Source organism: Lampetra planeri, chromosome 13 (assembly GCF_965212315.1).
Source record: "Lampetra planeri chromosome 13, kcLamPlan1.2.h2, whole genome shotgun sequence".
NCBI lineage: Eukaryota > Metazoa > Chordata > Hyperoartia > Petromyzontiformes > Petromyzontidae > Lampetra > Lampetra planeri.
This window is the reverse complement of record NC_136119.1, coordinates 6,911,177-6,930,106: the sequence shown is the minus strand read 5'-3', so window position 1 is coordinate 6,930,106 and position 18,930 is coordinate 6,911,177. Positions and strand designations below refer to the sequence as shown.

Below are 18,930 nucleotides of genomic sequence, written 5' to 3'. Positions count from 1 at the left end.
ATATGGCACCCCATATAATCAACAAGAGATTCTGAATCAGAATACCGAAATGTTCGGTGGGGAGCCAATTGTGGGCAGCGTGTACCGGTATACACGTCCACACAATCGCCCGGTCGCAATGCTGGAAGGAGTCGTTCGAGCAGGCTCAGTGCCGTAGTTTACCAATTTATACGAGAATCCTTCGCGGAATGTGACCAATCAAGCCACTGTCACTGCTCCCTCTTAATCCACACTTGCACCACCCGCATCCGCACCCCCGCCACCGCCAACCCGCACAAATCCCCAAGGGCAGCCAATTTACTGCAATCACCCAAGCGCTCGTATGAAGCCATCATGGCCTGCAAGAGGAAGAGGCACATTTATGTATAACACCACAGCGCCCAGGCCAGGCGTAGCTGATTCATTTAGCCTTCATCAAGCTGGGAACACAAAGCCACTCGAAATTAAATGGGACTGCACCAGACCATTAACTGGTATTCAGCAACAATGATTTGTGATACCGCATTGCCAGTTGTGCACCATCACAAATACCGAAAACTCAACACACACGCGTGACATTTCAGGCAATGTCCCTTCTCTGGCTATGAATAGTTTTTGACTGGCATTGGATGCCTGCGATGGAAAACATAGCATGACGCAATCTTCCTCTTTGTGGATCGAGTCTTCGATTCTTAGAAGGGAAACTCAAAACTTAGCAGAACCCCCCCCCCCTTCACATTCTTGATTTCCGTAAAAATAGCAGTGGGCACCAGGTACCAAACGTATACGTCCGCTTGCGTGTTCTCGCACTCTCTGTCTTGGCATCCCAGACATCAGAGGTCACTGCAGCACTGTAGTACCATTCGGGGGGGGGGGGTGCTGGAGGGGGCTGAGCCCCCCCACCTGCCCTGCTATAGGCTCAGTCACCTTTCCAGGATAAATTGTTAAAGACAAGTCTAAATAAATCGTCGCGTTATTTAACTATCTAACACCATTGGCAATGAAGTGATGGGTATCGCAGCCTTTCCCCGTATACACAGCGGCAGAGAGCTGGAACAGTTGGTAGATGAAAGCAAATCGTGGGGCATTTGCGTGGAGGCTTCACTTGCGATCACGGGGTACACCATTCTGCAGGAGCCCCACAGTACTTGGAGCGCACTGTCGGGCACAGAGGTCGCAAACGGGTTTTGATTCCTTACCCGTACCCGTACCCGGCCGCACCAGGGTCGCAAATGGGTACCCGTACGCTACCCGTACCCTACCCGAAATGAGTGACAAACGGTTACTCATCAGTGACTCACGGCCTACCCGTACCTGTACCCGGCCGCACCAGGGTCGCAAACGGGTACCCGTACCTGGCCGGGTACGGGTAGCCGGGTATCGGGTAGGGTACGGGTATCGGGTACCCGGTTGCGACCTCTGGTCGGGCACCATGCTGAACACCGCACGGCTACAACCCAGAGAAACACGCCGGCGAGCTATGGAAGCAAGATCACGTCCTTAACTCACTCCGTTTAGCGTTCACATTTGTTTTGAAGTTTCTTTAACGCGGACTGTCGTATTAACTCTCCCCCCAACCGTGGCTGCGTATGGCCTGCCCTCCTTAAACAAGGTCACACGCCTGGATTGGGCTGGTTTCAGCTGCTGTTGAGAACATGAGTCAGAGCTTGAGGCCGAAGAGGCTCGGAGCCTCGGAGCAAAGGGTAGGGGTCAACTAGTAATGGGTAAACGGGAAGGACTATGGATAAGCTCCTGTTAAGGGGTGGCAGAGGAGCCATACAACTGCACTGCACTCTCGGTGAAGTAACAATAAATGAACAAACTTGATGTGAAGCTTTCGTGACTGCAGGAATCCAAACTCTTTGGTTCTTTCGGTATAGTCACGTAGGTATACAATTTTCTTAAAAAAATTGATCACGACGTTTCGATCGCCACACAAGCAATCGTCCTCTATCCCACCTGAGGACGATTGCTTGTGTGGCGATCGAAAACGTCGCGATCTATTTTTTTTTCTACCTACGTGACTTTACCAAAAGAACTAAAGAGTAATAAATGAACACTTGCGACAATTTTAACAGAATAATAAATTAACAACACTCTGCTACGGAGAAGTGCCATCGGCCAAAACATCACCTAATATATAGTTTGCCCTATTTAAAGCAGTGTTATTGACAAATGTGTTGAGTTTTGTTTTTGGTTATTTGTGTGTGTGCACCACTGCCAATGCTTTATGCCACGTCAAGAAGTTTGCACACTCGGAGAGACCGCTTCGTTTGATTCCTGCCATCAGGTGACGTTTACAGTCGCCTTGGTGACGAGTCCAGGCTGCTTCTGGGTCAACGTGATCGGGGAACAAGAAGCTGGGCCTGTGGCCCCAGCAGGGGGGAGGTAATGAAGACGGCAACGCAGCAGCGTGAGACTCCTCATGAAAACAGTTGCAGAATCAGAATATTTGTTTATACTTGAGGAATCCGATGAGCTATACAGCTCTATTTCACAGCAGCAGCAATAGCAGCAGACCATCAAAACTACAGGCAACATGATATTCTAAACCTATCGTGGGATATTGTCGGGATTCCGATTGTTGGATTGTTTATTTACTGCATTTGCATCTCACGTTTTTTTCTGGGTGCTGCTTGCATGAATAAAAAAAATGCTTTGGAATTTTACAGCGCAGATAATTATGTTTACCGCCTTAAAATAGCTATCTTACTTTATATTTTGTTCAATAACTGAAACCAGGGATGCAGTGAATACCGCTTTAAATCAAGATAAGATAAGCCAAATACAACTAATACCTACGACCAAGCGACCAAACAACCCAGAATATGCCCCATCTCATCAGATCACAGAAGCTAAGCCAGTTTTTTTGCACCAAACGAGTACTTGGAGCAGCGACCACCATACTAAACAGGTGTTATAGGCAGGGGCGGTTTCTTCATTAGGGCGATTGGGCGACGCACCACCAACCACAGAGTCACGCTAGCCGTCACTGTGCCTCTGGATATAGTCCAATCAGCGTCATGTCACGTTCTGTGGAGTACCGCCGCTTTTTGGGCGATTTCCCTCCAGCTGAGAATCGCCCCGAGTGGTCCCATAGACTTACATTCAAATATGTTTTTTTTCGAACGGGGGCGCTGCGATGCATTCTCTATGGCTTCCGGGAGGGCTCGCCCTAACGTGCTTACGTCATCATACGTGCTTACGTCATCATACGTAAGCACGTTTCATCCAACAATATAATTTGTCGCCACCTAGTGGAATCTTTAATAAAATAAACTTGAGTGGTTTGTTTTAATAGTGAGTATAGAAACAAACAAGATGTATTGTAAGAGTCACTTTATTTTTCATTAATATTAAAGAAGTGAAGTTGCCTTTATATGCTTAAGCTGTTAATTTATCCATTGCATGGGTGGACCTTATCCTTATCAATCATCCAGATATTTGCCCCCCCTGAGAGATTTTGCAGGAGCCGCCACTGGTTATAGGCAACTGTGGGACTATGTTGTAGGCAGTAGAGGGCAATGCAGCAAATCCATTGCTGCACTGTACTTCTATGCTTTCACATCTATGCTCCTCACTTTCACCAACCCATCACATCCGACCAGCGTGGTGAAACATGGTCAAATAACCCCCATGGCAGGAACGCCATGGGGAGGCCATCATCCAGCATTGGATTGATAAAAGGGCTGTAGTGGCTTTAGTTATTTTTTCCGACTTCGTGGAAATCCGGGTGAGGAGAATTTGCATTTAAAGAATCTGGGCGATCGGAGCGAGAGAAGACGTCCCGCCGGGGCGGTGTCCACTGGGCTACGTGAGGGGGGCTCTCGTTTTTCACGGTGGCTGGAATCACTCCTCGACAGTTGGGTTATTCAAGGGTAAAGGCACCGCTGCCAGCCGGGTATGCGAGAACAGAGGCTCCGTGTTTTATTTACTGGGCGCAGACCAAGGCCAGGGATTAGATTAACAGACGGCGCACATTAAATTATACGCGCACATGATTTCATATTTGCTCGCCTTGCACCCGAGACCCATAAAGAAACTAAATCGTTGGCTTCACAAACTACTGTACGGTGGCTTCAGCTTGAAAATTGAACACAAGCAAGTTCCTCTTCCAAATGCAAGCGTCTCTTTCGTTTGAACCACAGCGCAAGCTTTTCACGCTTGCGCTGTACGGCGCTCCGATGGGTTTTCGGGTCGTGCCACGCGTTGTTCGGGATGGTGTCCCACGTTACGGCTCCTAAGCGCTCAGTCTCACAGGGAGAAGTGTTAATAGACTCAGAGGTCAAACTAAGTTTCGGGGCGTCAGATTCTGAAACTCTCAGAATGTGAAGAAAACATCAAACGTCGTGCCGAGCAACACGAGGTGCAACCCGAAAAGTCTCCCACAAAAGAAAGCCAATTCAAACGCCATTTCACATGTCTCTTTAGAAATTCAAGAGGTCCTGTAATAGCATCTTTTTCTTGCTCTCCATCTTCGTGTTTGCACAATCGTGTCGTAGATGCCACTCGCATTCCAATAACACTATGTAACACAATTTTTGTTCATGGGTAGTAAGTGTTATTTCGTAATTGCTTATGTCTAAAAAGTATAGAAAATAGTAATTATTGTATTACTTTAGTATAAATACATGTTCATTTTGATTCATATGTTGTTAGTTTCTGACGAAAATACACAAAATAGGTACATCTCAAAATATAACTGTCCTGATCACAAAAGCAAAGTTTGTGGGGACATAATAACCATTTTCTGTACTTTTGAGGCATTAGCAATTAGGAAATTACACTAACTACCCAGGACAAAAAAAAATTGTTACACAGTGTAAGCCAACAACTTTATCTAAACTTACTCGCCTGAGAGAGTGGTTGCCTGCTTCCAGGAATGTGTACAATAAAGCGTTAATTATCAACATAAACCCCAACACATTCATCAATTACACTGCTGCCTTAAAGGGGGGGAATATATATAACTCACTGATGAATGTGCTGATTTGTGTAGAGTCTTTTTGTGTGTAACATGTCCTTGTGTACCACGGACATCGGCAGCATCACCATCGTCAATGTTTATATAAAGTGTGCATTGATCCGAATGAGCTCTAACAAGGGGGTCACAACTCTCATCTCTTTGTCCGCGGGTGCCCCAATCTCATTAACATTCCCACCGCTATTCAAGCAAACTCTGGTTGTGTTCAGTAAAGTTTGTTGTTGTATTTGTGTGCTTTAGGGAATAAAGGTGACCCGGGGCAAAGCAACTTAGGCAAAAGCTGAACTTATCCTTTGTGAGTGAAATCAAATATTGGAACGTTAAAATTTAATCAACACTACCCTTGCCACTTAGAACCCTCACTGCGTGTAAGTTGGGGTGGGGGGCGGAGGAATGGCGAAATAAATCATAAACTTTTTCAACGGGCAGAACATTGTCCACTGACAACCACGAGAGTAGTTTTTGCACACCCAGCATCCACACGGGAGGCCGATCAAACGTGAACAAGTTACAAAGGGCCGCAAGGCAGGACAGAGAGCACGAGTTTGGCTGGGAAATTACGGGGTTCTTTTGGGTCAACGTTTAGAGAGGGGGAGAGAGAGAGAGAGACTGCATCTCAGCTTTGCAGAGGAATCTCAAGAGACCATGGTAACAGAAAGGCAGCAGTGATGCGTTTGCACAAAAGTATAAAACGCACGTCAAGTTAACAAGGTAACCGACGAATTAATGTGAATGGAACGTTGACCAGACACTATGTATGTCACAACTCGCTGTGACTTCACAGAATTCTTTGTCGACATTCACTACAGCCAACTCGCTTGCCTGTTCTTGATTTCATGCAACTTGCAGGTTCAGAAATGAATCTGGGACAAGGCCTGTCGCAACTCGCAAACATCAGTTACAAAGATGATGGGCAAGGCAGTAGGGCAAATGTGTTTATACTGGCCCAGAAATACCATTAACAGGCCTTCAGCATGGACATTTGCCTCTACACTACAACTGTCCAGCATCAACCAATATATATAAGTACCATTATATACACAACACTTTGGCTTGCGGCTTAAGTATACAGTTACTTTAGTCTATAGTATAATAGAAGACCTCCATGCCTCAACAGCACAAGTCATCATAGGACCTCCTTTGCCAGTACCAAAATATGATAATAGGTTTTTTCCCCTTTTTTCTGGCAACGAAACAGGTGTCAAGATGTTAAAACACCAAACTGATAATATATGCAATGCATATGCAATGCATATATTACCAGAGTATGCTTTTTGTTTGCATTCTGTGGTTAATGCAGACATGATTCCTTGTAAAAGGTTTCAGTTTGGTGTTTTAACATCTTAACACCTGTTTTGTTGCCAGAAAAAAAGGGGAAAAACCAGCACAAGTCATTTTTAAATCCTTTATATTAAGTTCACTTGCTTGCTTGCGCGCTTACGACCGTGCAAATCTTTCAGTCGTTTTTTAACCCACTTCCAGTGATCCAATCGAGCTGACATTTTGCACACAGACTCGTTGTGCGCGACAATTTCTTTTCGTGAAATTTTTTTTCCAAAATGTAACACTTTTTAGGTAAAAAAAATATATATATATTTAATTACCAATTGCTTAATGGTGGCAGGCAATCATCTGACCCATAGGTGGCAGCCATCTCAAGCCAGAGGACGAGAGGACTCTAGCCGCCCGTTTCAAAGACCAATGTGGGCTGGGTTGTGGCCCATTGGAACACGCATATAAAGGATTTATAGTGAAAAACTTTGTTTTTACGGGTTAATTTTTTGTAATTTTATTTCTCTCCCCAGTTGTATCCCAATTGGGCTATCAGTGTCATGGCATTAGATGAAGAATCCATTCAGATCTCTTGCAGAGCAGTCCCACCATTCGTGTCAGAGGAATTGCTCACAGAAAACAGATGTAAGAGAATTACTTCTGAGATCCCCTCAAAGTGAACACCGATCGACGGGACGACACCTTTCCACGCACACTGCTACAGAGAGTAACGTTCGTCACATGATCATTACACAGGTCAACACACTTTTTCTGGCATAAGGTATTCCAACGGTTTTAATGTAATTTTGGGGTGCTGATTCCAAATCTGGCATCAGTTTTTGTCTATCGCATCAGGTTTTTGAGATATCAAATATTGCATTTTCAATACAAACTGCAGAAGAAAAATATTAAATAAATGTGGATATCTACATAAAATTATATTATAAACACACTATCCTAAAAATACAGCACCATATTTTAACACTAAAGCAGTCACCGACTCGCAACAAGTTGCAATCATAAGTGATGGAGTTAATTTTGAGTAAAATCAATGCAAATGGGGTATGCCGATAGCATACAAATGAGATGTGATAGAGCAAATCTGAGATCAGATTTGGAATCAGCACCCTGAAATTAGTCTAAAACAGCTGCAAAAGTCCAGGCCACAAAAAAGGGCTTTTTTTTGTTGACCAGTGTTATCAATATGACATTTGTAACGGTCAAATTGAACACCAACACAAATGCTTAGTTCCGCAGCACAACTTTACAGAAAAACGGCATCACTCCTCATGTGTTCACTGTACAACAGTGACTTAGAAATTCAGGTGATCATTTAGGGCGTGGGCCTCAGAGGGCTCACGTTAACCCAAGGTAATTCCCCCTGATTCGTTGCTCAATTGTGACATCTCGGGACGAATGAGGAACTCATGAGATGATGGGAGTCGTGGACTGGAATGGAATGCGTGGCTTTGGGGGAGTAACACAGTTGGGAAGAGCCGATATTATGATTTAAGCCACCAATCAGCTCATGATTCTTATCCCTGCTACCACGGGGCCGCCCACACCACTGTAATGTTGACAACATATCTTAAAATACTGAAGTACCCTGGTTTTCTTAAAATGTTTATGATGATAAATGCCTTACCAAATAATCAACAGGACTATCACGATTCGGGGCCACTTTTTCCATCCAATAATCGATTATTACTTTGTCTTCCTTATGCCGTCTCGATTCTCTGTCTAGTACGTTGTCTAAATTAAACAAATTGTGTTGTGCCGCTGCCCAGTGCTCTGGACGAACGTGTTGATATCTTCGCCTGATATGTTCTGTCTTGTTTAGTACATACCGTTTGTTCTGTGAGCCTAAGGGTAGCATAACAATGTAACAACAAAAGCCTTGCAATGCAGGAACATCTCAAGATGCTGCACAATTCAACCGTCAGCGATAATGAAGATTACAAAGAAAAACGAAATTAAAGGTAACAAAATAGTTGTTGTCAAATGTAAAACTCGCCTGAGGCACGAGCATTGGTGCAACACATTCGCACATTGGTGTGGCCAAGAGAGATAATTTGAATGTCTTCGTGGCTCAAGATCGTCTGCCTCTACGCATGAACGTCCCTCTTTCACACTCCGTGGTGTTTGAGCCCACACTTCCTGCTCAACGAAACTCACCTTCAAACATTCAGAACAGACTTGTTCCCCTTAGTCATGGAGCGTCTTGAGATGCGGTCACATTTAGGACACTCCATAATTCCGAACTGTATTGCGTTTTATATTGCAATTCTCAAATAATTGATAAAGCTACAATGTGGAAACTGAACAGGCCACACAGCACACACAGGGGCATTAAGCCCAGTACCACGACCGGCCACCACTGTCTCCACCTTGAAGTTAGTGTTGGCAAACTGCACCAGTTGTGGTCAATTCTAGGCGGTAGCCATTACTCACACCCACAGGCTGCGCCATTGCGCGTGGGCAATTTAGCACGTAGGTTTTCACAGCCACTCAAAATCCAAGTGTCGTGGTGTTTCGGGTTAGGCCTCGCCCTGGGAATTTATTCTCGCAAGTTTTCTTCACGCACGACTGCAGGCATCTTCCAGAGTTGAAGCGAGTCTCGCAAAGAAAACCGCCGGAAGACCGCACTTGGACGTTGTGTTTGTGAAGTTCCTTACTCTGACTTGGCAGAGGGAAGGAGGTGAGGATCTTCCTCTGGCCCAGGGGCTGCGGAAAGCGGAAGTTGTTCTCCAGCGTAGAGGCCACGGGGGCCGATGCCTCCGTGGACGTGAGGCCGGTGGTCAGCGTGGTCAACTGTGAGGAAAGCCACACTCGAGGTCACTCTGCAGTTACACAGCCCACTCCACCCGTCTGAATTGTGTGTCTTCTTTCATAACAATAATACCACCACCCTCCATTGCTCTTGCTTGCGGATGGATGAATGGCAACGTACAAGTCGATTTCCGAATTAGTTAGCCGCGGTATTATTTTCAGTTTATGTGCTTCGATGCTTCCGTTGAGTTTGTGGAGTACACATGGGCCCATTGCCATGAACCCTCACAGTGACCAATATGTTTATGTGTTTAACCAAGTGAGAACTGGAGAGACTGCGCTAATAACAGTAGTATTGTGTTTAAGTATGTATTATAAACTTAGACGCAAACAAAACAAGAATATAACAATACGCTGATAGTTATAGAAATAACATGCTCGTGAAAACCACTCACGGTAAGAAGGTTTGATAGAATAAAAAATCAAGACAAGAAATCAAGAATAAAAAATCAAGACAAAAAATCAAGAATAAAAAATCAAGACAAAAAATCAAGAATAAAAGATCAAGACAAGAAATCAAGTGAGAACTTGATGGTGAAAATGTACCAATAATGAAAAGAATTGAAGAATGAAGGCTGCTATGTTTTGCTCACGTCAGAAGAATGCTCCCAAACAGGAATACAGCAAAATCAACAGCAACACTCGAAGCTAAACTATAAAAAGGCCCATTAAAAGCTGTGGAGCTTTTTTTCAGAATCAATCTGGTCATAAATGACAGCTCAACGAAGTGGCTTATCACGTGCAAATTTATAGCAGCCAAATACACTAAAAGCATGTTTCTAAATGTGGAGGGAAAAAACCGGAGGACCTGGAGTAAAATCGACACGAGCAGAGGGAGACAGAACATGCAAACTCCAAACATACAGCAGGCGTCAGGGTCGGGATCAAACCCACGACCTCCTGCATACCCGGCAGAGGGAGTTAACATCCCGCCGGTCGTGGAAGTTAACCGAGGCAGAAGCCGACCGAGAAAACGACGAACGGACGGAGTGTAGGAGGAGGCACTGGAACAGAGAGAAGTGACGCAGAAGAAGCAGCAGAAGGGATACGTTGACGATCGCCCAATAGTCTCGGATTCCTGCTGCTGCTGCTGCTGCTGGAGGTTTGTGGACCTACTGGTCTCCGTAAAGTGGATGGACATGAAGAGAGAGAGGAGAGAGATGGTGATGTCGTGACGTGTGCAGGTGATGGCGGGCGGGGGGGGGGGCTGCCCACCTGTGCCACCGACACCTCGATGGGTTTGTGCAGCAGCGTCCACGTGACAGTCTCGTCGCATCCCGGCGTCGTCAGGGAGCCGTTGTAGCGGAAGAAGTGGCCGAGCTCTTTGGGCAGGAGGCTCAGCAAGCTGAATGCCTGCACCACTGTCTGCTGGCCTGCAGACGCGAGTGGGGAAGAGGCACGCGGGCGATCATCAATAGAAGAATGGCAGACGGTTGGCACCGGTGCCAACCGAGTTCCTGCATGGGTACGGAGTGACGATCGGGTGGGTTTCACAGTCTATTGTTTTGGCAAGGACAGTTGAGTTTGCAAGGTCTTAATTGAGCCATCAACAATGTCAGAATGAAAGGAAGGTTAAAATCCCAAAAAGAGATATCCTATCTTGTCGATGGGGGGTTGTTGGTTGCTGGCCGCTTGACATTTTGAGCTCTGGTTCTGTGATCGGTAACTGCGATTAAAAAGACACGAGAGTGGAGCGGTAAAGCAGCGGTTAGCACTTTGCACAGAAGGGATACGTTGACAATCGCCCAATAGCAGAGGTGGGACAAAGTCATTGTTATGCAAGTCCAAGTCGAGTCGCAAGTCATCAAATTCATGACTCGAGTCTGACTCGAGTCCAAGTCACATGACTCGAGTCCACATCTCATAGGTGGGACAAAGTCATTGTTATGCAAGTCCAAGTCGAGTCGCAAGTCATCAAATTCATGACTCGAGTCTGACTCGAGTCCAAGTCACATGACTCGAGTCCACACCTCTGCCCAATAGTCTCGGATTCCTGCTGCTGCTGGAGGTTTGCTAACCGCTTCGCTACTGTGACATTACTCCCATGGATTTCAATATAACAACAATGCAATTACTCTACACGTTTAAAGAGGTGTAAATGGAGCAGCTGACCATAAATTGTGATTGTGCGGAAAGTCCTCGCTAAACGCATGGTGTTCACACAACGCGTTTTCGCTATAACGAGGTTCTTTCATTCAGGAATTATTTCCACACAATTCAGAACGCGCCTGTTATAACAGCCGTTCTAATGTGGTTTCCGAGCAGTTGACTATGAACTATTTTCTTTCTTGAGCTGCGTGGCTGAGTGGTGAGATACAAGATGCCAAATGATACAGTAACACATGGTGGCGTACCCTCAGCTATTTGTCCCGCGATCAAACTGTGTGTGCGTGTACATCGTATCTCGCTAAACTTTAATGTTATATCATTTATAGGAGAACTGTTTTCGCTTAGCGCATTTTTCGCTGAAAGCGGCACTTTTCAACAACGCATCTACCGCGTTAAAAGAGAAGTGGGCAGCCTCTCCACTCGCCTGCACACGTCACGACATCATCATCTCTCTCCTCTCTCTCTTCATGTCCAGCCACTTTACAGAGACCAGTGGGTCCACAAACTTCCAGCAGCAGCAGCAGCAGGAATCCTCGACTGTTCGCGATCGTCAACGTACCCCTTCTTCTGCTTTTTCTACATCACTCCTCCCTGTTCCAGTGCCTTCTCCTCCACTCCGGTAAACACTTTATTCTCGTGAACAAAGCTTCGATACTCTTGTTGGACAGCCTGCTACACGCAGCCTAGGTATGTCTCTACAAGACAGATATTTGTCTTAAAGTAATTGATAAATGGGGTGAGACCATGTAAACTCACTGACCTGGGTAAATTTCGGGTGGCACCTAGGATTCTAATGAATATGGCTGGGGACCCTCGCAGGAAAACTTGTATCAGACAAGTCTCCTCTTGAACTTTCTCAATATTGCACTGAGCTATTAAAACATGACGGCATTAAACACACTGAAGCAATCGTTCCGTGCACAAATGCAGAGCGTCTGTCAGAGGGGATGGATGAGGAACGTGTGGGAGAGACACAGCAGACCCAGTGACACCCGATTCCCAAGCCGGGCCGTGCAAGGTGGTGTCATTTCCGCTCACTGTTCAACACCAGCTCGACAGTGCTTTCATCAGCAGTGAACACTCCTCACAGAAGTTTCCCACTGCATCATTAGACAAAGCTCCCCCCTACTCTCCTCCTCCTGTTACATCCCAAATAGCAATGCGATTTAAAAAAAAATGCATTAAAAGTCAATTAATCAGTAGCTCTAACCTTAATCCTAAATCTACTCGTGTCTGTACCATTTTCCCCAATCATCACCATACAAGCAATCCCATTGGCCCCGAAACGAATGATTTTGATTGGCTGTATTTTTCACGACAGTCCTTGTTGTGTCCTGTACACCAATCTTCAGTCCAACCCTACACGCGCATCTTTTTAAAAGGCAAATCGGAGGTACCCTCATCCGCCCCCCGCAAAGCTTTTGACACCGCCGAGTTTGCTCGGCACAATGCTCCAGAGGGATCAACGCATTGCATCGCCGCATTGTTCAAAATAGCCACCTGGCGTTCGTGAATGACTGCAGTGAATAATGGGTCTCGTTGAGAAGAGGAATCTGTGCATCACAAGGAACAGCGGGAAGGCTGGGTTCACCGGGAGTTGGAACTCGATTCGTCGGTGTGATTCGCTTAGTTAAAAAAAAGAGCCAGTTTCTGCGAAGGCCCAGGCGGTTTTGAGAAACAGCCCAACAGACGTGGTTTTAGCTCTGGGGAGTGAAATTTTATTGTCCCCATCAACTGTGACAATCTTTCTTTTCTTTCTTTAAAACAACAGCAAAAGCGTTGAGTTTTTACGAGCCATGAAAAGAAGACTGAAAAATAGCGAGCCAACTTGTGTTTTTTTCAAGACCCACAAAGCCATGACCTGCACAGAATGTGTAATCATTACACAAATAAATATGTGCATAAACGGAACGACAAAAGGGTTGTCCTTAAATGCCTCCCAACGACAGTGCGAGTCTAGGCAATGAAACCCAACTGCAACCCACTTAAGAGTTTCAACACCAAACATTTCATCTGGCCAATGTCTAATGGAGATCAAATGAAGAGAGAGAGAGAGAGATCTTAATTCAATCCAATGGAGAACGATCCACAGTCCGTACGTATCTGGTGATCTGCTGGTGTTTACGTGGAGCGGGAGGAGGGATGATTTTCCATAATAAAGGTTTTTTCGGGTTAGATTGTGTAAATATAAATGTGTCGTGAAACCTGCCACCACCCAACAGAGCCAATTGGTAAGGTTTGTCACGTAAACAAAACGTGCCAATTCGTTACTTCTTCAGCACACCGGTGTGTTGGAGAGTAAACCCACAACATTTACAATTCGAGTTCGACGTTTCGCCATTGACTACAACTAGCATCATCAGGCGATAGCCAGAATTGTGAATAAGTGATGTTTCAGTCTTAAATAGAGGGAGTAAGTGTGATGTCATCACTGTGGGCCTATCAGGTGTGAAGATCAGAGGGGAGGGGGGGAGTTCATGAAGTCATATAAGTTAAAGTGGATCATGTTCATCTGAGAATATGCAATACCTATTATTGGTTGGGTTATTCACAGTTCATCAACATACGTAATGAGTTTTGCTGCTGTTGCCAGTTCAGCTGCAGCACGGACCATGTGGTCCGGGATTGACGCGGCTTTGGTAAGAACAGTACTGGGATGGGTGTAGTGGAGTTTTTGTGTGTTTGAGTTGTAAATCGATACATTTCATGTGTGTTTATTTTAAATGTTTTTCCAGAACAGAACACTGGAGCACAAAATCCCGTTTAGAGCATAGGGACACTGGTAACGGCATACGGACATGTCCCTTCACAGAGATATTATTAAGCTAAAACTAAAAAACTATGATTATTTTACCAGGTAAGGCCCATTGAGCTATATAGCTCTATTTCAGAAGCGGCCTGGCCACAAATGATAGGGCAACGAAGTGGCTTATCACGTGGAAATTTACAGCAGAAAAATACTCGAAATGCATGTTGATTCTAGATGTGGAGAGAAAATCCGGAGGACCCGGAGAAAAAATCGACATGACCACGGGAAAAAAATCCAAACAACAAAAATACAGACGTCAGGATCGGGATTGAACCCACGACCTCCTGTATACCAGGTGAGGTAGTTAACATCTCCCCACTATGGTGCCCAGATACGTCACAACCCCAGTAAACATGCAGCGTTGAGCAAATGTTGCCATGGGTTTGGGACTGTTGGACCAATGTTGACCTAACGTTTGCCCAACGTTCCACATTCACTGGGACGGTCGCATTACAAAAAAACAAAGATCTAGATAAATGCAGTAAAAAAAAACTGGACCACACCCCAGTGTAAGAGGTGAGCTCCTTCTCACGGTGCCATTGAAGGAACAGATTCCTCTACCAATGGCGCTGACTGAACCCCTCCACAATTGCCCGTCGGTAACATTCAGCTCCAACTGAACATCGCGAGTGGGTGAGGCAGCTGCCACCGAGTGCAGCACAACAACTGGGCACGTGGAGGAATGAGGAATGACGAGTTCAACATCCAAACAGCGGTGGCCGTCACTCACCGCTGTACTTCACTTTCCCAAGCTCTTTCATGAGCACCGTAAACACCTCATTGTCCCTTGGTCCAACCTGCAAAATGGTCAAAAAACAATGATGAGACCCACAGCATGGTCCCCCCGCCCACGGCCCCCCCCCCCCAAAAACACGCGATAAATAACAACATCCAGGTTAACGACAATGATAACAATTGCAGCGCAGTATTGTACACAAACCTGCAAGTCACATCGTAGAACTGTCATGGGTATCACGGTTGCGCGCATTTAAATAAAACACGACAAATGTACAATGGAGCCGGGGTACCCATTACCAGGAGCGAATAAATAAATGAATAAAGGTTATATGCAAGTCATGCACATCCAAGCTCGCACGTCTGCTGTAATCGGATGCTGCAATGGGGGAATGGCTGTGCCAGGGAACGTTCGAATCAGATACGCGAGTTGAAACGACAGAAGTTTCCGATGAGGGCAAAAAAGGGCTCAACCCTTTTGAGCCATCCGACGAGGGGGCGTGAAATGAATCCAATGCTGGGGACACGAAGAGAGATGGTGAAGCGATGCGTGATCATACAACCCAGAGGAAATTCTCGTGAACAAAGAACCCGCGGCTCACGGCTAGCGTGCACACGAAGTCGTTTCAAATCGGTGGCAGGGATCCACCCGATGACCTGGAACATCTACGATTGGGTGGACGTACGCTGGACGGTTTTACTCAAGCGGCCGCCAATTGCGGGGTGGTTATGGATAAGGTGGCCAATTCTCTCAGTTTCAAGAAATTAATGTGCCAGCGGTTTTGACCGCTTGATGGAGCGTCGCGATTTGATGTGCATCAAACTCGTTACGCGCCAACGTGGGGGATCAAAGGGTAACGTAAACAATAAAAAGCAGACAACGGTGCGTCTCTCCACATGTAACTGAATATTGATTGAGCTCATAACATCATACGTCTCACGGGCAAATGCTTAAGCGCAGCGTTCTGGTGAAGCAGGCAAACTGTAGGCGAGTGGAAACCGGCTCCATCAAGCACGCTGTGTGCCGTGTTGTGGTGGGCCCCTCGATGGCAACCACACTCCAGTTGCCGCATTGTAGTTTGCGCCTTGAATGCGTGTTGAACTTCTTTCGTTTCGCACCGTACGTAGCCAACCGCCGTACATGGTGCAAACGTATCAAATATATGAAAATGTTTACATCTGATCGGAGGCTCCAAGTGGACACGGAACAGCAAGGTCAAAAAACGGACGGTACATAAAAAATGGCACGCGGATCGGCAATGCCACACGTGGGCCAAGGGAGCACCGAGAGGGCACCGAGAGGGCACCGAGAGGGCACCGAGAGGGCACCGAGAGGGCACCGAGAGGGCATCGAGAGGGCATCGAGAGGGCATCGAGAGGGCACCGAGAGGGCACCGAGAGGGCATCGAGAGGGCACCGAGAGGGCACCGAGAGGGCATCGAGAGGGCATCGAGAGGGCACCGAGAGGGCATCGAGAGGGCACCGAGAGGGCACCGAGAGGGCACCGAGAGGGCACTGTGATCCCCAGCGAGGCTCAGGAGTGTGCGCTGAATTCACAGCGGAGAGGCCCACTCACCTCCACGAGGACTCCCAGCACGGCCAGCCCATCCACCTTTTTCATGGCTTCATCCATCGATTTGTACTTTTCCTTGTTGAAATGAACAATGTGGATCTAAATTGGTACGCACACACACGCACACAAATATCAACCACTTATATGGCCATTTAGGCACCCACCCACATCTCCCTTTCTCCATTGCCCCCCCCCCGAACCACCCCTGTCCTTCCGCGAGAGGGTTGTCCGATGTAGAGTTCATTGAAACACATAGACCGGCTCAAAATATAAAACGTTAGCAATAATTATCGTACGGTACTTCGCATTATATCTATACTGGTGTCAATTGCCATACGTGCCCTCTGTGTCTACCCGAATCGTTTGTTCAATATAACACTTTTGGATTTAAAAAAGATCAACCATTTTTCCTTATACACGACTGGAGCATTACTGGTTATGGATGATGACTATTTGACAACTGGGGCGAGCAAGGACATGATATACAACAGCACACAATGTGTGCTTTTAAAGAGTCTGAATGCAACTGGTATCTCAAGTTGAGGTACAAACAGAAATATGCTCATCTGCAGAGTTTGAAGAGGAGTGTTATATTTATTTCATGACAAGGCCAGAAAGGCATCTGTGCGTATGCATGTTGAACTTCTTTCACACCGTACGTAGCCAAGCGTGCTCATCAGAGGTGCGGGGGAATGACAACAACCTAAACGCAAAACGCAGCTCTCAAGAAATTCGTTTTCAACCTCGATGTAAAAGTGCATCGCTCCAGTGGCTTCCCAATATCCTAAGATGTAATTTTGGTAGAAGCGGTCTTGAAGACTTCACAGAGAGATTTAGATCGGCAGTCAGTCACAGACAGAGGAGGCGCAGTGAGCCTGGAGCCGAGCAGGTGAAGAGGTTCTGGTCAGCAAGGTGCTTAATGAAGTGGTTTGGACCAATGCTCTTTTAGTCGTAACATTTTAATTAAAACACACAAAACAAAATACATATAGAAAGCCAGTCTCCATCACATAATCTTACAAGCGAAATAATTGTAGGAATGATTATCTATTGGGATAGCACAAGGGTTTATTTGTCCGTGTCTTATATCCATTTACAAACAAGCGGGCGGACACCGCAATAAAGCATGCGCCGAGCTGGCAGGCACGGTGGCAGCTCGTAATTAAATCACCCGATGACAGAAAACTGTGGTCATATTTGACCGCAGTCAAATTTGACCGCAGTGTAACCGAATCGTGCAACTCAATCAAACGCAAGGCACCTGGCTGAGGTTTCACCGTGAATCATTCGTGTTGCGTTTCGCTGAAACCGGCAACGCCAATTGATAATTACCGTCGTCCTTGCCACTACACAGAATGTCACTGTCATTACATCCACAATATCAGAATTGTTAAACATTGCATTGTCATTTGTACAGAAATATGTTTCATATGGTAGCGTAAATTAAAGTTTTTGGAATCGCACGAAATGCATAGATCTCAGAACCTAAGCAGGGCTGAAGCTGGGTAGTGCATGTGTACTAAATCCGCTCCAGACGAGACCGTGTCTTTTGTCTTTCCTTTATTAGTTCCTCATTCACAGCTCCCTCACACGCTGGGTTCCTCTTTTCCCCGTTACTCCGTTCCCCGAGCGTGGCGTCCGCTCGCTGCCTCGCTCCCTCACACCGCTGGTTGACGGTGTGTGTCGGAGACAACCTCCGGCCCGCCACGTGGTCGCTGGCTTGCCGGTGACACGGACCACACTGACCCGGAGCTGTCTCTCTCCACCCCTTATAACACCTGGCCCACGTGATACCACGCAGCCAATCACCAGCCTCACCCCCTGGAACCTTCCAGATGTTGCCATGCAGCCACAGGCTACGCCCCTGGCTCGATGTCCCATTGGCTGCGGGCTGAGGTCAGCAGAGCCTATCACTATGGCCCAGTTACCCCCCAGGTCCAGGTGCATCTTCATATTACACATGAATGGGTGATTACATGGATGGGTGATCACATGGGTTGATGATCACATGGGTTGGTGATCACATGAATGGGAGATCACATGGGTTGGTGATCACATGGGTTGGTGATCACATGGGTGGGTGATCACATGGGTTGGTGATCACATGGGTTGATGATCACATGGGTTGGTGATCACATGGGTTGATGATCACATGGGTGGGTGATCACATGGGTTGGTGATCACATGGGTTGGTGATCACATGGGTTGATGATCACATGAATGGGAGATCACATGGGTTGGTGATCACATGGGTTGATGATCACATGGGTTGGTGATCACATGGGTTGATGATCACATGGGTTGGTGATCACATGGGTTGATGATCACATGGGTGGGTGATCACATGGGTTGGTGATCACATGGGTTGGTGATCACATTGGTGGGTGATCACATTGGTGGGTGATCACATTGGTGGGTGATGACATGGATGGGTGATGACATGGATGGGTGATCACTTGGGTGGGTGATCACATGCGCAAAAACACAGGTGCAGTAGGCGTCATTAACAGTAGAGGGAAGTGCTGTTGTTTACTCCCACCACCTTCACCAACTCACACTAACCAGCGTGGTGAAGTATGGTCAATTGTCCCTCATGGCTCACAGAGCCATGGGGAGGCCGTTATCCCGCAATAGATTTAC

General features: G+C 46.5%; 1 protein-coding gene across 1 annotated transcript in view; it reads right to left on the bottom strand.

Moving 5' to 3' along the window:
* The window catches only part of LOC144721999 (carbonic anhydrase 14-like), a 56,787-nt gene that overhangs the window by 11,226 nt on the left and 26,631 nt on the right, over positions 1-18,930 (bottom strand). Inside the window, exons 6-9 of the mRNA XM_078600028.1 lie at positions 16,294-16,389; positions 14,713-14,779; positions 10,280-10,437; positions 8,911-9,046 (exon numbers count right to left, since the gene is read on the bottom strand). Of these exons, the coding sequence (XP_078456154.1) occupies positions 8,911-9,046; positions 10,280-10,437; positions 14,713-14,779; positions 16,294-16,389 (457 nt within the window). The remainder of the gene's footprint in view (positions 1-8,910; positions 9,047-10,279; positions 10,438-14,712; positions 14,780-16,293; positions 16,390-18,930) is intronic.